At 42.0% G+C, this 23,050-nt stretch overlaps 1 protein-coding gene across 5 annotated transcripts in view; it reads left to right on the forward strand.

Moving 5' to 3' along the window:
* LOC139248186 (la-related protein 1B-like) overlaps positions 1-22,408 on the forward strand; it is a 105,322-nt gene extending 82,914 nt beyond the window's left edge. For 4 of the 5 annotated variants that reach the window (XM_070871936.1, XM_070871928.1, XM_070871943.1 and 1 more), the window contains 5 exons: positions 2,848-3,008; positions 6,339-6,483; positions 19,221-19,330; positions 19,598-19,725; positions 20,515-22,408. In XM_070871936.1, coding sequence (XP_070728037.1) covers positions 2,848-3,008; positions 6,339-6,483; positions 19,221-19,330; positions 19,598-19,725; positions 20,515-20,763 — 793 coding nt within the window. In that variant the 3' untranslated portion in view covers positions 20,764-22,408. Of the gene's footprint in view, positions 1-2,847; positions 3,009-6,338; positions 6,484-19,220; positions 19,331-19,597; positions 19,726-20,514 lie in introns of those variants that run through there. The other variant, XM_070871962.1, reaches the window with a different exon arrangement.
* Positions 22,409-23,050: the final 642 nt, after the last annotated feature.

Genomic DNA, 23,050 nt, shown 5'->3' on the forward strand with positions numbered 1-23,050 from the left:
ACTTTCCTCAAATTTCAGGAAGTTCCTCTATTCATTGTTCATGCTGCATTCTTAAACATTTAGTTTTTTATGCTACAGAAAGCATTGTTGATGACTAAAATGTGTAATTCAAAAGTATGTATTTCTATTTAACCCAATGTGTATTACCATTTGGTGACAATAGGCTAGATTTGCTACATAGAAAATAGGTGCAGGAGTAGGCCATTTGGCCCTTTGAGCCTGCACCACCATTCAATATGATCATGGCTGATCATGCAACTTCAGCACCCCATTCCTGCTTTCTCTCCATAACCCTTGATCCCTTTAGCTGTAAGGGCCACATCTAACTCCCTTCTGAATATATCTAACTTTCTGTGGTAGAGAATTCCACAGGTTCACAATTCTCTGAGTGAAGAAGTTTCTCCTCATCTCGGTCCTAAATGGCTTACCCCTTATCCTTAGACTGTGACCCCCTGGTTCTGGAACTCCCCAACATCAGGAATATTCTTTCTGCATCGAACCTGTCCAATCCCGTCAGAATTTTACATGTTTCTATGAGATCCCCCCCTCAAATTCCAGTGAATATAATCCTAGTCGATCCAGTCATTCTTCATATGTCAGTCCTGCCATCCCGGGAATCAGTCTGATGAACCTTCGCTGCACTCCCTCAATAGCAAGAATGTCCTTCCTCAGATTAGGAGATCAAAACTGTACACAATATTCAAGATAAGGCCTCACGAAGGCCCTGTACAACTGCAGTAAGACCTCCCTGCTCCTATACTCTAATCCCCTCGCCATGAAGGCCAACATGCCATTTGACTTCTTCACCCCCTGCTGTACCTGCATGCCAACTTTCAATGACTGATGTACCACGACACCCAGGTCTCATTGCATCTCCCCTTTTACTAATCTGTCACCATTCAGATAATAATCTGCCTTCCTGTTTTTGCCACCAAAGTGGATAACCTCACATTTATCTACATTATACTGCATCTGCCATGCATTTGCCCCCTCAGCTAACCTGTCCAAGTCACCCTGCAGCCTCTTAGCATCCTCCTCACAGCTTACACTGCCACCCAGCTTAGTGTCATCTGCAAACTTGGAGATATTACATTCAATTCCTTCGCCTAGGTGGAAAATCTAACCCTATGATGAAATGAATAGTTAGGAAGTTTGCAAAGATCTACATCTAACTTGCAAATGCCATAGACTGGTTTTGAATGTCTGTTTTCCAAACTAACAAAAATGACTTCCTTGGCAAAACAAAATATACTGAGTAAAATTATCGTGTGCAGCTGTAGCACTCCAGATTTACTCTGCATCAGCAATGCAAAATAGTTATTTTCATGACTAGTTTACAGAGAATTAATGAGTGTTAAAAACCTTCCTTGTTAGAGCCATCCAGTAACTCGGGTAACTTATATAAATGTCAGCCTGGAAGATTCCAAGTTTTGAATCTCTGACCCCTTCTCAGACATTTGCTTTGGTTATAAATTTGACATCTGAACTGCATTGCTCAAAAGTGTTGCAGAAAGAGGGGCGTTGTTTAGAACTGCTGCAATTCAACTTGCACTAATTGTTTTCCAGGTCTGTTGCACCCAGATTTCCCTGCTCTTCCAGTTGAAGACTATAATATTGAGTAAATGTCACAATGTCCAGAAAAACAAACTAAATGCCTCCAGAACTGATCCTTTTCTTTTTGTTCCTTTTTATGTCATTCATTGTTTTGTTTTAAAGTAATTCCAAAGTACTGGCAACCATTAAATATCAGTATTCTTTCTGATTTATGGATCGAGAGGTTCATAAATTACAGCAAATGCCATGTTTCAAAAGAATTTTCCTTTTCTTTCCCTTTTTAGTAATGATAACCTTTCATTCTTTGAAGAAGTTCTACCAAGAAGTAAATATAAATCTTTTGAAACAACCAGTTAACCCTAAAACTTAAATACTTTCGCTTCCACAGACACTAATACTAAGCAGCAATTTTACCACCTATATGGGGAGACTATGAAAGCAGTGGTAGCAGAAACAGTAGGAAAGCAAGAATAGACATCGTCACAGGCACAGACAAACCGAGGGGGCAGGGTAGAGGCCTGGATTTTCCACTTTGTGCGATATCGTCAATCCGGGCACAAATTGCTCTAGTTTTCGCTCAAACTAATTTGCACGTTGATGAACGTAGAATCTGCCATCGAGCTGTTATATAACTTAATTTAAATTTTAAAAATTTGAATTAAAAATGTCCCTTGATGTAGTCGATGGTCATCTGGTACGGCTTTATTAATACAGCTGAAAATTAGTATATCACAAAAAATAAGTATTTTTAATCAGTGTCCAATCCACCACCTGTGAGTAACCTGATTTTTAAAAACTGAAACTGACTTAGAAAAATGATAGAGAAACATTTACAAGTTACATTGGTGTACAGTAGTCAGCTACTTAATTCAAAACATGTCTATTGGTATCCTTGCGCTTAAAAGAAGCTTGATTTTAAGTGCCTCCTCAAAGACCTGCGAACCGTGCCATTAGTAGAAAATCACAATGGTGATTAATTTGATCTGGGGACGTGGCCAGTTTTGTGGACAGGGCCGGCTTATGGGATGATTTTTCAACTAGCGCAAAAGATCACGGAAATTGTGCGCGAACATAATAGCGCTTAAAATTCCACGCTCTTTTGCATTAGTTTGGCCGATTTCTGGCGAATTGCACTGAAAAATAAAGTCCAAACTAGCGGAAACTCCTGACCAGAAAGTGGAGAAAGTACAATCCAGCTTCAGCATTGGATCCACAAGACACGAGATGAGAGATACTCTAGTGAGGAAAATAAAAATTAAACTCCTAGCTTTGATGCTGTTTTTGTTTGTTTAGTAGTTCAAATGCCAGTCCTTCAGAAGGTACACCATTTGTTGGAAGTTACGGTTGCACACCAAACTCGCTGCCCAAGTTCCAGCATCCTTCCCATGAGCTTTTAAGAGAAAATGGATTCACCCAACAAGTTTACCACAAATATCGTCGGAGGTGTTTAAATGGTGAGCCTGTTTCCTGTATCTTGTGGAGGTTGGATCATTCAAGAGTAAAGTGCACATAAATTATTCATCAAAAATAGCAGTTGCTTATACTAAAAGCTTGTACGGTGTTTTCATTTCAAAATCTCGTTACAGTTTTGAACTAGACTGATCTTAAGATAATGAAGGTTTCTTTTCTAGTGTACCACTGTAAAAATAAAAATATTTTAATGTATTAAATTATCAAGATGGGAATTTTGGGTGATGTAGCAAGTAATGACAAATGCCACTGAACCTCTTGGGGTCGTGGGTTTTAATCCAGGACAGACTGCTTCTCTTGGTTGTAAGGGTCCTGCGTTAATTGTGTTTGAGCAGTTTCAACTTGGTTTCCAGTAGCTGTGACTCAGTTACATGCAACTGAGCATAGTTTGGCTGTCCCAGAGACCATAAAGATGTTGACATGCTGTATGATGGAGGTGCGGGGGGGTGGTGGTTGTATGTTAAATGTGTTTGATCAGTCTCAACTCACATCCTTACAACTGGCGGTTGCTTTTTGACATTGTGTTTGGGGCAGCATAGACTGAACATCTATTCATGATCTAGATTACTAATGCTGGATGCCAAAAAATGTAACATCTACATTTACCAGTGCAATTATCACATAATTGAAGATTTTGATTCATTTTAAAAGTTAATTTTTAACCTGAAACTAAACGCACAAATTCTGGTGTGAAAAAATGTGTTCAAATGTTGCTTAATTGTTCAGTTCTTTGGTGTTCGACCCAAGAAGTGCCCCATGCTTCTGAAAGTAGGTGAAGAAGGAAGTTATATGTTTTTATTATCAGAGACTTGCAAGGTTGTAAATCTCTGGAGAACATGCAATATTATCGAGCTCTGATGATTTTGAGTTCTATGTCATATTTTCGTGAAGTCTGCTGGGGAATTCCTTCATAGAGCTTCATTGCTACAGTTCTGGTGTTCTCCTGGGTTTGACTTGTACGCACAGCAAAAGACAATTTCTACATGAGGGCCAGGTCTTCTATGAACTGAAACTTGCACTGTTTGCATATCATGAATACAATAGCGTGGTATAGGATTAAGTTACCCCTTTACCACAGGATTATACACCGGAGAACACTTGGGTTGCCCACCACACATCCCTATCCACTCAAAATACCAGTCGTACTACCCTGTTCATGTCCAAAATAATAATCAAATGTATTTACAAACGAGAAAATGATGTCGAAGAATACAGAAATAGACTAGTAGCACAATACTTGATTTATACCATGCAAATATCATAAAGCTCCTCGTAGCTGCTTTGTATGAAGTAGGCCGTGAAACTGAAAGCTAAAAATTACAGGAAAAATCCACAGCTCTTTGGCCCCAAGTTTCCACATGATTTGCTCCTGATTTTTAGGAGCAACTGGTGTAGAACGGAGGATCTTAGAAATCGGAATTCTCATCATTTAGTTTGCTCCAGTTCTAGTCAGTTAGAACAGTTTCACTTTGGAACAGAATTTTTTTTTCAAAAGGGGGCGTGTCCGACCACTTGCGCCTGTTTTCAAAGTTTCGTCAGTGAAAACTTACTCCAAACTAACTTAGAATAGAGTACGTGAAGATTTTTGTACGCTCGAAAAAACCTTGTCTACACTTTAGAAAATCAGGCGTAGGGAATGGTGGGTGGGGTTTAAAGGGAAGTTTACAAACATTAAACACTTCAGTTTTACAAATAAAGAGCCATCATCAATAATAAATGATAAATACATCAATACATCAACCAATAAAATCAATCAAAAAAAATTAAGATAATTTTTTTTTAAAAAATCAATAAATAAAAGATTTTCTACTTACCGACTGCAGCACCGGGAGCCCTCCAACTGCGTGCTGGGATCCCCCCCCCCAGTGTGTCTCTGTCAGTGTCTCCATCTCTGTCTGTGTGTGTCTCATTCTCTGTCTGTCAGTGTCTGTGTTTCTGACAGCGAGGGAGGGAAGGGGAAGGGGGAGGGATAGGGGAGAAAGAGGAGGGAGGGGGGGAGAAGGGGATAAAAGGGAGATTGGGGGGGGGAAGGAGATTGGGGTGGGGGGGGGAAGGAGATTGTGGGGGGGGGAAAGGAGATTGGGGTGGGGGGGGGAAAGAAGGGGGAGGAGGGAGGCTGAACGGGCTGGGCCCGTCCCCAGCACCAGATTTACAGGTAGGTGGTGTCGGGTCGGGGGGGGGGAGCGGGATGGTGGGAGGGAGTTTGGGTCGGGGGGGGGGGGAGGAGAGAAAGGGGGGGGGGGGAAAGAGGAGAGAAAGAGGGGGTCTGGTCGGGGGGGGGGGTAGGAAGAGAGGGGAGGAGCGCGAGTCGGGTGAGAGAGAGAGAGAGAGAGAGAAAGAAAGAAAAAAAAAAGTCATGTCGGGAGGGGAGAGGAGCTTGAGTCGGGTCGGGTCCAGTCCAGGGGGGGGCGGGAGGGAGTCAGGTCGGTGTCGGGTCCAGTCCGGGGGCGGGAGTCAGGTCGGTGTCGGGGGCGGGGGGGAGCGGGAGTCAGGTCGGTCCGGTCCAGAAGCGGGAGTCGGGTCGGGTCGGGAGGAAGCAGGAGCTGGCCGTGGGAGGAGCCTTATTCACGCAGCCCCAGTGAGGCCATTCGGCCAGGGCTAGAGGCTGCATGCTTGGGCCCCTCCCACACAGTTTTGGGCACCTGGAGCTACTGCACATGCGCGCCCCTACAGCTCCTGCTGCGCTGCGCCGAAGGCCAGAGGACCTGCAGGGAGGTGGAGAATCCGGAGGGTTTTTTTTAGACACACTTTGTAGCGTGAAAAACTTGTATCCAGGTCGGGACTGCGCCGTTCTAGGCGCGGCTCGAAACTGGGGCCCATTTTCTGGGACTTCAGAGAGGTGCTATCTGAATACCAAATGGATCCTTTTCAATGGTCTAGACAGCTAAGATTGTTGCACTTTTTATCAACTGTATTTCTTTCAAAGTATTTCCTGATGGGTCAGATTAGAGGTAATGACTGTCTGTTTCATCCAGTCTGCAAACTTGTATACATAACATCTCCAGACATCATTATCGTCTGATGTAATTAATTTCTGAATACAGGCAACATCAAACACGGTAAGGCAGCGTGGAAACATAGAAATTTGAATGTCTCTAACCAGTTTTGTGTACTGGCTATAACCCTAAGTCACAAAGACACGCCATGTCTTAGCCAATTTAAACACAATCTGTAATATACTTCACTCTCCAGCTAAAGTCATATTAAAAAGTTACACTTTGAATCATGACAGCTCTGGTTCTAGTACACCCATCCCTTTTCCAGGTTGTTTCAAGCTGATTTTAAAAGAACATTGTATTGTCTTTACTTTTCAGAGAGGAAGCGATTAGGAATTGGGCAGTCCCAGGAAATGAACACACTGTTCCGTTTCTGGTCTTTCTTCCTCCGAGATCACTTCAACAGGAAGATGTACGAAGAATTTAAACAGCTATCTGTTGAGGATGCAAAAGACAATTACAGGTATAATAATAGTCTACAGTTGAAGATGAAAAAGTATGGAATAAGAAATAGCAATTATTCCTGATTCAGGTACAGCAAGTGATCAGGAAGGCCAATGGTATCTTGGCCTTTATTGCGAAGGGGATGGAGTATAAAAGCAGAAGTCGTCTTGCTACAGCTAGAAAAAGGTATTGCTGAGGCCACACTTGGAATACTGTGTGCATTTTTGGTTTCCATATTTACAAAAGGATATACTTGCTTTGGAGGCAGTTCAGAGAAGATTCATTAGGTTGATTCCGGGGATGAGGGGGTTGACTTATGAGGAAAGGTTGAGTAGGTTGGGCCTTTACTCATTGGAGTTCAGAAGAATGAGAGGTGATCTTATCAAAACGTATAAGATTATGAGGGGGCTTGACAACGTGGATGCAAGGAGGATGTTTCCACTGATGGGGGAGACTAGAACTAGAGGGCATAATCTTAGAATAAGGGGACTGTCCATTTAAAACAGAGGTGAGGAGAAATTTCTTAGGGTTGTAAATCTGTGGAATTTGCTGCCTCAGAGAGCTGTGGAAGCTGGGACATTGAATAAATTTAAGACAGAAATAGACAGTTTCTTAAAGAATAAGGGGTTATGGGGAGCGGGCGGGGAAATGGGGATGAGCTCATGATCAGATCAGCCATGATCTTATTGAATGGCGGAGCAGGCTCGAGGAGGCTGTATGGCCTACTCCTGCTCCTATTTCTTATGTTAAATCAAATGGAGAATTTTAGTCCTCAACAGCAACTTGTATTTAATGTTGTAAAACATCTCCAAGTGCTTCACAGAAGCATTATAAAACAGAATTTCACACCAAGCCACATAATGTGATATTGGGACAGGTGGCCAAAAGCTTGTTCAGAGGTAGTTTTTCAAGAGTGTTGTAAAGGAGGGTGAGGCGGAGAGCTTTTGGGAGGGAATTCTAGAGCTGAAGACCAAGGTAGCTGCAGGTTTGGGCACCAATGGTGGAGAGATGAAAATCATGGATGTGCAAGAGTTAATGGAGTGCAGAGATCTCTGAGGGTTACAGAGATAGGGAGGGAGGAGGCCATGGGGGGGATTTGAAAACCAGAATAAGAATTTTAAAATTAGGTGTTGCCAGACCGGAAGTAGATTAGTGAGCACAAAGGTGATGGGTGAACGGGACTTGGTGCAAGTTAGGATATGGTCAGCTGAGTTTTGGATGAGCTCAAGTTTACAGAGGGTGGAATATGGAAGGCCAGCCAGGAAAACATTGTAATAATCAAGTCTAGAGGTAACAAAGGCATGGATGAGGGTTTTGGCAGGGGCAGAGACGGGAAATATTCTGGAGGTGAAAGTAAGTGATCTCTGATGGAATGGATATGGGGTCGGAAACTCTACTCAGTTGCAGGAAATCAAGTGAGCTGTGGCTCTTATCTCTTTTTTTTTACAAATAATATTGCAGCTTGGGCTATGTAGCAGCCTCATCCTAAAACAAGACTACTTGTTTTCCTTTATTTGTTAGGTTACAGATATGCCTGTGTGTTAACACAGCAAAGAAAAGTTTTTATTTACTAGTAAGAAGTGTTATAAAGTATTTCTTATTAAAATACTCATTGTCTATTCAAAATGTATATATTAATTTATATATAAAAATGTAGGTTAATAATTTTTAAAAAGTCACATTTTTTAACCCAATGGAGACTTCTTATTTTGAATGGCCTCACTAGCTTAGAGGAACCCTGTACTTCCTGAAAGGTCTATTGTTTGCAACGTGGGATTTGTATTTCTCAACAAACTAACATCAGACATGGATTCCTGTGGACTTCAGTTTGTCTCCGATAATACTGTTAGTTTGCTTGCACATGTATGGACATAGTTAATAACCTGCATGTATCAGTGGTCGGTTCACCTGATTTACTTAGAATGGACATTACTTACACTTGCTTTCCTTTTTACCTGGAGTTTGAGTTTCACCTAATTTGGTTGTAGACTTGGTTTACCACAAGAGAAAAAAAAGCATAATTTGCTGCTTACATGGCACTTAATCTTCAATTCAAACAGATTGTTTCCTTTGAAAAGCTGATTTTAGCTATTGGATGATTTGTGATTGCTTTTTATATCTAAGGTGCAGTGGAGTACAAACAGGCCATACCCATCAGCAATGTTCCCTCTAATTTTTGGGGGGGGCTGCTCGGCTTCCTTAACGGTTTGCATGGCCCATTCAAAAATACATGCCTGTGTGGTTTTTGCATTTAAAAGCCGGTGAGCCAGCTGCGCAGTAGCTCCAGGCCCCTGCGTGGCCGTGCATCTTAAAGAGAACTTTGCCCATCAGGGAAAGTTATAGCTCTACTATACTTGTGGAGTAATGATTTTTGAGCCAACATATGCAGGATTTCTTTCAAGTCACTGTCATTAGTTTTGTGTCTGATCTAAATGGCCTATAGCACTTCACAACAAATTACTTTTTAAGCTACGTTTATTTGAAGGCAAACGCACCAGCTCATTTGCCTGCAACAAGGATCCACAAACTGCAAATGAGATACATAACCAATTGATTTATTTTGTATGCTATTCGTTGAGTGCAATTAAAGAAACAAGGAAATTATGTTTACATAGTGCCTTTCATGTTCTCTGGATGTTCCAATTCAATTCACAGCCAATGAATTATTTTTGAGGTGTAGTCACTGTTATGTAGGCAAACATGGCAACCATGTTACACATAGGAAGGCCCCACAAAGGACAATAAGTTTAAATTACTCTGGTAGTGGTTAAGGGATAAAATTTGGGCAGCAACCTGGGAGAACTTGCCTATTCTTTGAATAGTGCCATGGGATCTCGTGTCCACTTGAATAGGCAGACAGAACTTCAGTGTAACATCTCATCTGAAAGACAGGGTCATGGGTAATGCCGCACTTCCTCAGTATTGTATGAAAATGTCAACCTAGTTTGTGCATAAATGCTCGAACCCACTGTCTTCTGACTCAAAGGTGAGAGTGCTAGAACTGAGCCAAGCTGACATTGTTTTGACTGGAGAGATTAGGATGGCCAGTTTTGGCTCTGTTCTCCAAGCATCTGACAGTGCAGGTCCTTTGAATCACCCTCCCTATTGGCACCACTACCATTTTTTTTTTCTTTTCACTTGTTTGGTATACTGCTGTTTGCACATGGAGTTTGACTGAGGGAATTGCTAACTACCTTACAATAGGCAAAGTCGTCTTCTACTTGGAAAAGTTCAGCCACCTCATGCAAAGTTCCTTCCTGGTTTACCTGATCTGTTCTTTGTAGAGATGTTGCTGCTTTTACACCAAACAATTTGAGCTAACAGTTTTGCTAAGAATTGTAATATTTGTGTTCATGCTGGTTCGGGGGCTAGACTTTCTGCATATAATTGCCGAGATTCAGTTTACCACCCATATTTGATTATAAATGGAAACTAATACTCAATTATCGTCCATTTATTGCCGGAGGAACTTTCGGCATACAATTACCGCCAGGAATTAGCTGAACCGCCCGCCCATATTTTTTTTTAACAAAATCTGACGTCATCACTCGTGCACCGCCCAGAAGACTTTTTATAATGGAAAATAACACCCAGATTATCGCCGAGAGCTACTTTTGGCATTTTGCCCAAATGATCGCTCGCCCAAAAAGACGCTCAAGAAAAGCTGCACTCACCTGACCTTAACCCAGTGGTATGGACGCCATTTTGTAAATCTGAGGACTTTTAATAAAAGGCTGCTTCAAGTTGATGGGAGCATTGAAGTAATACATGAGTGATTTTTAAGGGCGTTTTAAAATCTTGCCAATCATCTAATCACATTGTGAATTTTGAGTTTATATTGCATTTGTAGAGGACAATTTAATAATTTTGAAGACATATTAGGGTATTTATAGTAATGGGGCCTGTAATTTCTCAGCCAGTATTGATGACTACTCTCATGCTGCAGAATAGAGATGGGAGAAGGTTCATTGAAGAGCATTATGTGGCAGACTGCTAAGGAGGAGGAGACCTTACACCCAATGCATTTACAGGGATAAGTGATCATACCTGGACTTGTCCGATAACATGTGTTAGCAGACTGTGCTTCCGAAAGAGGATCATCCGTGAGATATGTCAACTAATTAAGGGAGATCTGTAGAGTACCAGCACCATCAGGACCACACTGCCTGTTGAGGTTAAGGTTACTGCGGCACTTTCCTTCTATGCATCGGGCTCCTTTCAGGCCTCAGCTGGCGACATTTGCAGTATCTCTCAGCACGCCATACATTGCTGCATTCGACAGGTGACTGATGGCCTTTACGCTCACAGGATGGACTTTATAAACTTCCCAATGGCCAGCGAGGCACAGAGTGAGCGGGCTTTGGGGTTCTCAAATAGCAAACTTCCCCAAGGTGTAGGGAGCAATAGACTGTATGCACATTGCCCTGCAAGCACTTTTACAGGATGCAGAGGTATTTCGGAACCAAAAGGGATTCTACTCCCTGAATGTGCAGCTCACTGTCGACCACAAGCAAATAATCATGGCAGTAAATGCAAATTTTCCGGGGAGCATCCATAATGCGCACATCTTGCGTGAGAGCACCGTCTCTGACCTGTTTAAGAGTCAGCCACAAGATCACGGTTGGATGCTGGGGGATAAAGGATATGGCCTTGCCAGCTGGCTAATGACCCTCCTGCATAAGCCCCAGACAGAAGCCGAGAAGCGCTACAACAAAAGCCATATAGCCACACGCAATATCGTCGAAGACAATTGGAGTGCATAAGCAGCGCTTCAGATGCCTGGACCACTCAGGAGGTGACCTACAATACCACGCTGAGCAGGTCGCTGCGTTCATTGTGGTGTGCTGCATGTTGCATAACTTAGTTATCAGGAGGAGACAAGAATTGCCAGATGGGACCACCGGTCCACGTCAGGAGTGAAGGGAGGCGGAAGAGAAGCAGGAGGAGGATGGGGACCTCTGGGAAGACAACCAACGTGGCGTTGAACCCATGCCCCCACCCTACTCCAAGAAAAACTCCATGGTAGTTATGCAGATGCAAGACTGTTGAGTCAGCAGCTCATAAATGAAAGGTTTATGTGAAGTTACGTTGACCGTTCTAGTTGCATTATATTGCTTTTCATCGTTGCCTGGCCTCACCATTGTTTGAAACCCTTGTATTGATGATTAACCTTTGTTAGAAGACACTGCACAACAGTGTTAAGTTAAATTAAAATATTTAATAATTAACATTTAAAAAAAAATGTTTTTAAACAAACCAGTGAAAAAACAAATATATACATTAAATAAATAATTGAATATAAACACTCATCTCCCCCCACCCCAAGTCAACACATTTTTAATAATTTTTCAATAACAATTAAAACATAAGAGGACACAAAAGCCTACCCACCCCAACAACAACAGCCCCAACAGTCAACGCCACAAAATGCTCTCCCACGCCACCTGCGGTCACGCTTCCCTTTGCCTCTAACCCCCCCCCCCCCCCTTCCCACTTACACTCCCCCTTCTACCCGCATTGACACCGAGCCGTCGTGCAACAGAGCACCTTGAGCACTGGGAGGGGGGGGTTGACGGTGGCAGAGTTACATAATTGAGATTAGTAGAAGAGAAAGGAAGCCAGGGCGACAGGAGAATGCCTACTCTGCCAGGCATATGTACGAGGAGAAACACTACTGCAATAAATATCACCAACAGACGTCACATAATTTACATGAGTACAGAAGGTGCATGGCCTTAGAATGAGATTTCATGATCCCATCAATAATTACATAACACATAATTCAAATATTATACTCGAATGGCATTAAATTACTTTAAATCATCAATGGTTTATACATTACTCACATGGCACAGCAACGGGATCAGCACCACCACGGGTGGCCGAACGCTTATGCACGCCGACAAGTGCTAAGGCCTGCTCCTCCAGGTCTGTTAATTGGCATAGTTCAGCAGGCCGCCCTCCTGTGTGCCTGCGTTCAGCGCTGTTCTTGGATATCTTCCTCTGCAAAGGTGATAAGAGCATGGCATAAGCTAATTACCTGGCTACTATTACAGATATTACTAGATACTATTACACAACACACATTATAATCGACAATTAGTCATCGCCCATGCTATTCATCGTTAACGTTATATGCTAATGCGCTTTGTATGCAATTGATGCATTGTCACATCTATGGTTGGAGAATAAATTTAATAAGATCGTGGTTAGAAACTAATGCATGGCACCAAGATTACCAGCTTAATTACAATCCGGCAAATTTACACCTGCCACCTCACCAACATCTCTCACTCCCAGCGACTCATAATCCATTTCCATTCTAGTATCAGGCTTTTATCTTTTCTCTCTGCCTCGACAATAATGCGGTCTCGCTCCTTCTCTTTCTTCTGAGCATGTGCAGATGACCCCGACCTCCTGAAACGTGGGAAAAGTTAATTATCAAAAATAACCATGCATGCGCAGAATGGCCATTGTTATGGATGCCGGCTTTGCACGATGGAATACATCACTATCGCCCATTTCACATCACTATGGCTAATGCCCAAATTAAAAAGGTTAAACTAGCGGTTTTTAAAATGGGCGATATTCCGGCGATCCCAAAAAATAATAGAACTACTAACGGTGGAAATATTGCCCATTTTAAAAACCGCTAGTGATGATAATGGAAAGTCTAGCCCACTTATGTTTTACTGCTGCCTCTGGGCAAATAACGGAAGACAAACTGATGAAATGTCACCTGACTGGCGCTGACCCAGATTGTCCTAGTTGGTTTCTTCCACACCCCTCACAAGGGGCGATAACCTTACCTGTTTGCATGTGAATGTTGAACTTCTTTCAAAGAATAGGAATCTACAGTAAGTAATCCATCAACGTCCTTGCATAGTTGCTCATGGGTTTTTGATCAATTTTGTTTTCAAATCCCTCACCCCTGCTTATCTCTGTAACCACCTCCAGCCCTACAACCTCCCAGATCTCTCTACTCTTCCAATTCTGGCCTCTTGCATATCCCCGATTTTCATCACCACCATTGGCAGCTGTGCCTTCTGTCTGGACCCTAAATTCTGAAATTCTCTCCCTAAACCTCTCCATCTCTCTCCCCCTCTCCTCCTTTTAAGACACACCTGGCCTAATATCTCCTTCAGTTGCTTGGTGTTAAATTTTATTTAATAACACTCCTGTGAAGCACAAATTGTTTCTGCTGTGACTCATTGGTAGCGCTCTTGCTTCTGAGTCAGATGGTTGTGGTATCAAGCCCCATTGCAGAAACGAGCACATAATCTAGACTGATACTTCAGTACAGTACTATAAGCGAGTGCTGCACTGTCAGAGGTGCCGCCTTTCAGATGAGACATTAAACTGACTGCCTATTTAGGTGGACGCAAAAAGAATCGCATGGCACTATTTCAAAAAAAGCTGGAGTGTTCGTCCTGGTGTCCTGACCAATTTTTAATCCTTCAACTAACATCACTAAAATCGATTATCTGGCCATTATCACATTGCTATTTGTTGGACCTTGCTGTGCGCAAATTGTCCACTGCATTTACGACATTTCACCAGTGACAACATTTAAAGTATTTCATTGGCTGTAAAGTGCTTTGGGGCTTCCTGAGGTCATGAAAGATGTTGTATAAAACTGGATCTTGCTGGAAAATGACAGATCAGGTTCAATCTATGTTGGACGTGGAAGAGGTCTTTATAGAAAATTAAGATAGTTTCAGCTTCGGTATTTCTTAGGCGGAGGATGCTAACATCCCTAAGACTAGGGATAATGATTGTCTCCGGGTAAAATGTAACTGGGTATCGAGAGAAATTTTAAAACTGTATCAGGTTGAAGGATCTAAGCAAGTTACATACATATACAGCTGCTTCTCATTGTGCAAAAAATATGCCGATGTTACTAACTGGTAGACTTACTGAATCCCCATCAGAAAATTTCCTTTGTTTCAAGTGGCAAGTTTCTGCTAATTGTACTGTGGAGCCTTCCACCATACAGTTCAAACTTAAATCCTAGAGGTGGCACAGAAATGGTGGTACTACTAAGCAATTTGTGTTTATCTTAGTGTTCCTTTTACATAGGAACAGGAGTAGGCCATTCAGCTTTTCGAGCCTGTTCTGCCATTCAATGCGATTTTCGATCTAACTCCATATGCCCACCTTTGGCCCGTATTCCTTAATACCTTTGGTTAACAAAAAGCTATCTATCTCCGATTTAAAATGAACAATTGCTCTAGCATCAATTACCATTTGCAGAAGAAAGTTCCAAACTTCTATCACCTTTTGTGTGTAGAAATGTTTCCTAATTTCACTCCTGAAAGGTCTGGCTCTAATTTTTAGTCTATGCCCCTATGCGAGAATTCCCATCCTGCAGAAATAATTTCTCTCTCCTATCATTTCCCATTAATATCTTGAAAACTTCAATCAGATTCGTCAATCTTTTAAATTCTAGGGAATACAAGCCAATTTATGAAATCTCTCCTCATAACCTAACCCTTGAAGTCCAGGTATCATTCTGGTAAATCTACGCCGCACTCCCTCCAAAGCCAGGTATATCCTTCCGAAGGTGTGGTGCCCAGAACTGCTCATAGTACTGTAACCCAGATGTGGTCTCACCAGGGTTTTGTATAGCTGCAGCTAACTTCTACCCCCTTGTATTCTAGTCCTCTAGATATAAAGACCAGCGTTCCATTAGTCTTTTTGATGATTTTCTGTATCTTTTCATAACATTTTAATGATTATGTACTTGGACCTCCAAGTCTCTTTGGACTTCCTCCTGGTTTTAGCTTTTCACCATTTAGAAAGTACCCTGTTCTATTCTTTTTAGGTCCAAAGTGGATGAGCCCACATTTGCTTACATTAAAACCCATTTGCCACAGTTTTGCCCATTCATGTAATCTATCAATATCCCTGTGTAATTTTATGCTTTCATCTATAATGCGGCCTTTGTGTCAATGGCAAATTTGGGTATATGACTTTCTATGCCATTGTCTAAATCGTTAATAAATACTGTGAATAGTTGAGGCCCCAACATCAATCCCTTGCAGGACACCACTAGTAAAATCCTGCCAATTTCTAAATCAGGTCAATAATTTGCCTTCAATTCCATGGGCTTCTACCTTAGTTAACAGTCTCTTATGTGGGACTTTATCAAAATGTCTTCTAAATGTCCATATAAATAACATCCATTGACATTCCCCTGTCCACTACTTTAGTCACCTCTTCAAAAAAATTCAATCGGGTTTGTCAGGCATGACCTACCTTTTGCCAACTCCAACGGTACCCTACTCCTGACAAAATGTCTAAAACATGAACTTATCACCAACACCTTGTTCCGCCAGAGGGACAAATACAAGGCTTTGTGGCAACACCCAGGCTCCAAACACTGGCACCTGCTCGACTATGTCATCGTCCGAGCCAGGGATCGCAAGGATGTGCGCATCATCCGCGCCATGACGGGAGCTGACGACTGCTGGACGACCACCGTCTAATCCGATCCATCATTGACATCAACATAGCCCCAAAGCGAAGTCAATGCCGGGGCACAAGGCCCCAGCTAAGAGAACCCTTTACAGTCAGCGCCTCACAGCTAACCTGGCATGCCTTGATGACCCCGATATGCAGAATGTCCACAGCGCTTGGTCTGCCCTCCAGGCCTCTATGACCAGTGTCTGTAAGGAGACGCTTTGTCACTCAACCAGGAAACACCAGGACTGGTTTGATGAGAATGATGAGGAGATTCAAGAACTAATAGATTGCAAGTGCAGGGCATTTCTGAGCCTTAAACAGCAACCCAACTCGGGAGCCACAAAGCAGCATTACAGACGGCTAAAGCTAAGGTCCAACAAAAAACCTGGGACCTAAAGAACAGGTGGTGGATGGAGAAAGCACAGGAGATGCAGCAGCTGGCCGACAACCATGGTGTGCGAGGATTCTTCACCGCAGTAAAGGCCATATACGGACCAAACTCCAAAAGCCCCATCCCACTCCTGGCCAAGAATGGGGAAACACTCATCAAGGACACCGAGGCTGTCAGGGCCCGATGGAAGGAGCACTTTGAAGATCTCCTCAATCGAGACTCTGCCTTTGACTCGAGTATTCTCGACTCCATTCTGCAGCATGCTATCCGCCACCACCTCAGTGAGACCTCAAAACTGCACGAGGTAGAAAAGGCCATAAGACAGCTTAAAAAAAACTACAAGGCTACGGGAGCGGATGGAATCCCTGCTGAGGCGCAGAAGTATGGCAGAGAGGCACTACTGGCGCGAATACACGGCCTCATCTCTCTCATCTGGAGGGAGGAGAGCATGCCGGGAGATCTTAGAGATGAAGTGATCGTGACCATCTTAAAAAGGCGACAAGTCCGACTGCAGCAAGTACAAAGGAATCTCCCTACTATCAACCACTGGGAAAGTCGTCGCTAGAGTCCTCCTCAACCGTATTCTCCCCGTGGCCGACTAGCTCCTCCCGGAGTCGCAGTGCGATTTCGTCCTCTCCGGGGCACAATGGACATGATTTTTGTAGCCGAGAGCTGCAGGAAAAATGCAGGGAACCGTGCCAGCCCTTGCACGTGGCTGCCTTCAACCTTACAAAGGCCTTTGACACTGTCAACCGTGAAGGTCTATGGAGCGTCCTCCTCCGTTTCTGATGCCCCCAAAAGTATGTCACCATCCTCCGCCTGCTCAGTGATGACGACATGATCCTTACCAACGGATCCATCATAGACCCAATTCACGCCCAGACTGGGGTCAAGCAGGGCTGCGGCATCGCCCCAACCCTCTGCTCAATCTTCCTCGCTGCCATGCTCCACCTCACAGTTGATAAGCTCCCCGCTGGAGTGGAACTAAACTATAGAACCAGTGGGAAGCTGTTAACCTTTGCCTTCTCCAGGCCAGGTCCAAGACCCATCCAACCTCTGTTGTTGAGTTACAGTACGTGGATGATGCCTGCGTCTGTGCACACGCAGAGGCTGAACTCCAGGACATAGTCGACGTATTTACCAAGGCGTATGAAAGCAATGGGCCTTACGCTAAACATTAGTAAGACAAAGGTCCTCCACCAGCCTGTCCTCGCAGCACAGCACTGCCCCCCAGACATCAAGATCCATGGCGTGGCCCTGGACAACATGGAGCCTCCTATCAACAAGAGCAGGCATTGACGACGAGATCCAACACCGCCTCCAGTGCGCCAGTGCAGCTTTCGGCCGCCTAAGGAAAAGTGTGTTTGAAGACCAGTCCCTCAAAACTGTCACCAAGCTCATGGTCTACAGGGCCGTAGTAATAGTCCCCCCTCCTGTATGGCTCAGCGACATGGACCATGTACGGTAGACACCAAGTCGCTGGAGAAATACCGCAAGATCCTGCAAATCCCTTGGGAGTATAGACACACAAACATTAGCCTCCTCGTCCAGGCCAACATCCCCAGCATTGAAGCACTGACCACGCTTGATCAGCTCCGCTGGGCAGGCCACATAGTTCGCATGCCAGACACGAGACTTCCAAAGCAAGCGCTCTACCCTGAACTCAGCCACGGCAAACGAGCCAAAGGCAGGCAGAGGAAACGTTATAAGGACACCCTCAAAGCCTCCCTGATAAAGTGCGACATCCCCACTTACACCTGGGAGTCCCTGGCCATAGACCGCCCTAAGTGGAGGAAGTGCATTCGGGAGGGCGCTGGGCTCCTTGAGTATCGTCGCCGAGAGCATGCAGAAATCAAGCGCAGGCAGCAGACTGAGCGTGGCAAACCAGGCTCCCTGCCCACCCTTTCCCTCAACAACTATCTATGCCACCTGTGACAGAGACTGTGGTTCTCGTGTTGGACTGTACAGCCACCCAAGAACTCATGCTAAGAGCTGAAGCAAGCCTTCCTCGATTCCGAGGGACTGCCTATGATGACCTTTCACAAATCCATGCTGGCGCTCTCTGATTAACTGAAAATGTTCGAGATGTTCAGTCGCCCTATCCTTAATTATAGATATTCGTCTAAATGGTCTATCATTCCCTGGTTTCACACTCTCGCCATTCTTATATAGCGGAGTGAAACATGCAATTTTCCAATCTAAAGGAAAGGTTCCTGAATTGAGAGAACTTTGGAAGATTATAGTTTGGGCATTGCAATGTGCTCACCTACTTCCTTTAAAACCCTGGGATGGAAACCATCTGGTCCTAGGGATTTGTCACTTAATGTCAGTATTTTTTTCTTTATTGTTTTACTTATGTCCCCGATTCAATATTGGTGTCCTTGAGATTTCTGGCATGCTATCCTCATCTACTGTAAATACTGGCGCAAAGTAATCATTCAACATGTCTGCTATTTCCTTATCAATGACTCTCACCACTTTCAGTTTTTAAGGGGCCAACATTGCTCCTAACTGCCCTCTTTTTCCTAATGTAATTGTAAAAATTCTTTGTATTGATTTTGATCTCCATTGCAAGTTTCTTTTCATGCTCCCTTTTTGTAGCTCTTGCTATCAGTTTTGTTACCTTTATCTTTCCCATTTGCCAACATCTGTGCTATTTTTTACTCTGTCCCCACAGCTTTTATTTAATGGGCTCCTGCTAGATCAAATGCACATTATACTTAATTGTATTATGTCGAGTTACATATTTGGTTCATACAAGTGTGGCCAGAATGAATACAGCATCTTTAGCTACACAGCATTACTGTATAAATTCTCACTTTGCATATTTTGTTTGTGTCACATTTATAATATTTGCTGTTTTTTCCCTTTGTATTTCTATGTTGGTGTTCTTTTTACAGGTATGGGTTGGAGTGCCTATTTAGATTTTACAGCTATGGATTAGAGAGAAGATTCCGACATGATATATTCAAGGACTTCCAGGAGGAAACCATAAAAGATTATGAAGCAGGTAATCTTCATTGCAAAAAAAATAAACTACCAACTAATTAGTTTTCTGTATGAAGTTGCATCATATTGGAAGTTGATTATTTTTAGAAACTGTTTTGTATATGCATGGTAATGGGAATAGATGATGATGTGATGGAGTAATAATTAATTAGCCTTGTTATAATGTTTGCAAAAAAAATTAAAGTTACAGCAATCTTGTAAAGTACTACATTCTAATAAATTGGGTTTGTTTAGATTTAAAATACTGACTTGAGTGCCTTCATTTTAGGACAACTCTATGGATTGGAAAAATTCTGGGCTTTTCTCAAGTACACTCAAACCAAGAATTTACCAATTGACCCCAAACTGCAAGAATACCTTAGCAAGTTCAAGCGTCTTGAGGACTTCAGAGTTGATGTGAGTTTTATTGAAGCATTTTGTTCTTCAGCTACAGAAGGTGATTTCTTCAGCTACTCTGGAATGGTTTAAAGGTTTTCTCTATAACTGTAAATTAGCTCATTTATTCATCATGTACATGCAAATAAGAATTGTAGCACAAATAATAAATCTGTTGGCTGAATCGGATTATTTGAGGCAACACGCTTTATCAATACTGCAGGATCTTTCTATTGTGCTCATTATTGTCTTTGAGCAACCCAAGAGCACAAAGTAGGTGACAGCCATTTGACTCATTGGGTTTGCCCTTTCCATCGACAATGTAGAAGCTGGCCTTTAAACCCTGCGAAAATAACTTCAATTCTCCAGTGTAGTCGAGTAAAACTGCAAAATAATTTTCCATCTTCGCCATTTAACCCTAACCATGAATCTGCCACAGATGGCACAGAAATCAATATATCCTGCAAACAATTTATGTTGGTCTGATCTTTTTCCCCCCAAAAAAAACCACAAATCTGTTTCCAACCAACTAATTATCCCGCTATATTTTGTAGGGGAGCCTGGTTGGTATATATCCACCACTCTTCTCTTCTCCTCCCCCCCCACCCCCGTCTCATCTTTTAGTTAATTAAATTTTATACCTTCTGATCTAGTCAAATAGCCTGCTTACATGTCTTGGCATTTTAATGATAATTGTGCATTCTACTCAAACAATCTCTCAATGCTTTATCTACTTTTCACTGCATATTACTTTATACTTTTGACTTTCGTTTGTTGAAATATGTTAACTTATTACTTTTTATTTCTTAGCCTCCATTTGGTGATGAGGTTGGTCGAAAGAGACGTTCTTCTGGAGTTGATGAGAGTGGTCGCAGAAGACATCTATCAAACTCCTCTACTAGTAAACCAGTAAATGCTGCTAAGCCCTTACTCACCAATCAGCCTCAGGTCTCAACAAACCCTTTCAAGTGGGATGCTTCATCTGGGAAATCTGAGGAGAACAGGAGCCAGAATACTGCTGCCATGACTACCACTGAACCTGAAACACCTGAGAAATAGACTTTCTGCGTCACGTCTCCCTGCTTATACAAATCGCATCAGTATTTTAAGCTCAAGGACCTTGTCCAGTTTTTAGACACTGCCTCAATGAAAGAAAAAACTTGAAAATATTCATATTACTTTCAGTTTTGGGGGGTGGGGAAACCTACTAAGTCCAAGTTTTGAGCTTTCAGCTAGCTGTTTTGGGGGAGGGGAACTTGGAATCTATCAATTTGTCACTCCCCTCATTTTGATTTTCAAGATTACCTTGAGCTACTGTTTACAGAAACGCATTCCTGCACAATATGCAAAAATTACACATTTGAATTTTGGGATGCCTTACATTTCAATGAGGATTTCTCATACTTCTTAAAGAAGAAAAATTATTTTTTAGTCCATTACCATAGTGCTTTCGCAGCCAGTTCCTCCTATTGTTAATTATTAATTATATATACCTATATATCAGTACATAAATTTATTTCTGGGAAGTGTACAATTGAAATTACTTGGGTAGAGAGCGAATAAAATCTTCAAAGAAAAAACTATTACATCCAAGATGATGTAACCAAGGTTGAAACTTAATTGAATGAATAACTTAATAATTAACAGTGTGTTGAAAATGGTTGTGCATCATCCTGGATGCAGAGTGTTTTAGGTTTAAAGCAGTTGGTTACATAGTTATTGAAATTTAGTGGAGATTGTTACAGAATGATTCATATAGATGGTATTGTTTGGGCTTGAATGAAAGTAGAACTGAAGAAGATGTGCAGCTTTTTTTAAAAAAAGGTCTTCTGAATCACTAATGATACCTTGCACTGCTTAAATTATCTACTGCATCTTGATATGCAGGTAAAGATAAAATAACAGATTATTCTCACTTCAGGAGGTACTGGGGGTCTGGTTTTGTTTCATCACTTTATTTTATGCTTATAGTGTGCTTTTAGTAAAGCACTACAATTGATTTGTAATTTTTTATTGCCATTATACTGTTGTAAAATGTTAATTTTTGTGGAAAATTTACAAAAAAACTTAAGTGCTCATTTACTGAAGTGATTTTGTTTAATTTTGCTCTTAGGAATTATTAAGAAACTGTCATTATTTTAAATTATACATAGCAAGAGGGGTGTGGGTTGCTGGTTTATTTTGAAAGGTTGTGTTCACATCTGTGAAAATTACTGGAAAAACTTCAAAATCAGACGCATTTGTATTTAAATATATGCTATTAAGAGTAGCATCCTAATACAACCAGTGAAAACAATCTATTGGTCTTCCTATCTGTTCAGACTTGAATGCCGGAAAGTCTGGGCAGTAACTATGAATTACTGCTGGTAATCAGAGGACTAGAATGAACAGTAGCAGTGTGGAATCCACATAACTACCATTATAAATATGCTACAGCTGTACATGATTTAATTTGCTGAAATAACATGCGTATCATATCTTAATGTATAATCCAGGCTTAAAAACCCAGTTAAACGAAGCAATTGTAAAATACTTGGATGAAAGATTGTATATACCATTCAAAGTAATCAGTTTAGAATATTTACCCTAATTTTTTCACCTAATGAAATAAGTGTGCACATCTAACATTAGCGTGTGTAATTTGTGGCAACCTTCCCAACTTTTATAAAAATGCATATAAAAACATACAAAATGAATCAGAAAATGTAACTGGTTGCACTGTGATTCTTTGGACACTGATTTTGGTGAGGGGGAAATCTTGACTTCATCACTATGATGGCCATTATATGCCAAGTTTTAAAATTCTGAAATATATGTACCACTTTTCATTATGCATTTGAATTTATTTTATGGTTGACAGTTTTTAAAATTGTTTTTCACCTGTGCCCCTTGTAAGTTGCACTGTTCAAGCAAAGATTAAAACAAGTGATCTGTTTCCTAGGCTTCTGCCAAAGCTGCTCTTGAACCGGACGCTGGTAGGTATGGAAAATGTGACCATGTGCCTCGGTCTCTGATTTTTGTCTTTCTGTGGGGATGTGCCTGACCTCAATTACTATGCTAACCAGATCTGTCCAGTCACTTCACATTGTAGTAGGTTTCTATAACTTAAATTACCAGCAACATCTTCAGAGTGCTTCTACATTTACAGAAATGTTATGGTTAGTCATCCTTTACAACAGTGGGCAGGACTGGGCAACTATCTGGTATAACTCTTCTCGTGTACTTTCTAGTTCCAAACACCATGTGAATTGTGAGAATCTTGAGATTTCTGGCATTTGGGTGTAAAAACCCACGGTGAAAGAGCGTACACAATGTGGCAAAAATACTCACTGCATCTTTCAACAGT

The sequence above is a fragment of the Pristiophorus japonicus genome, chromosome 2 (genome assembly GCF_044704955.1).
Source record: "Pristiophorus japonicus isolate sPriJap1 chromosome 2, sPriJap1.hap1, whole genome shotgun sequence".
NCBI lineage: Eukaryota > Metazoa > Chordata > Chondrichthyes > Pristiophoridae > Pristiophorus > Pristiophorus japonicus.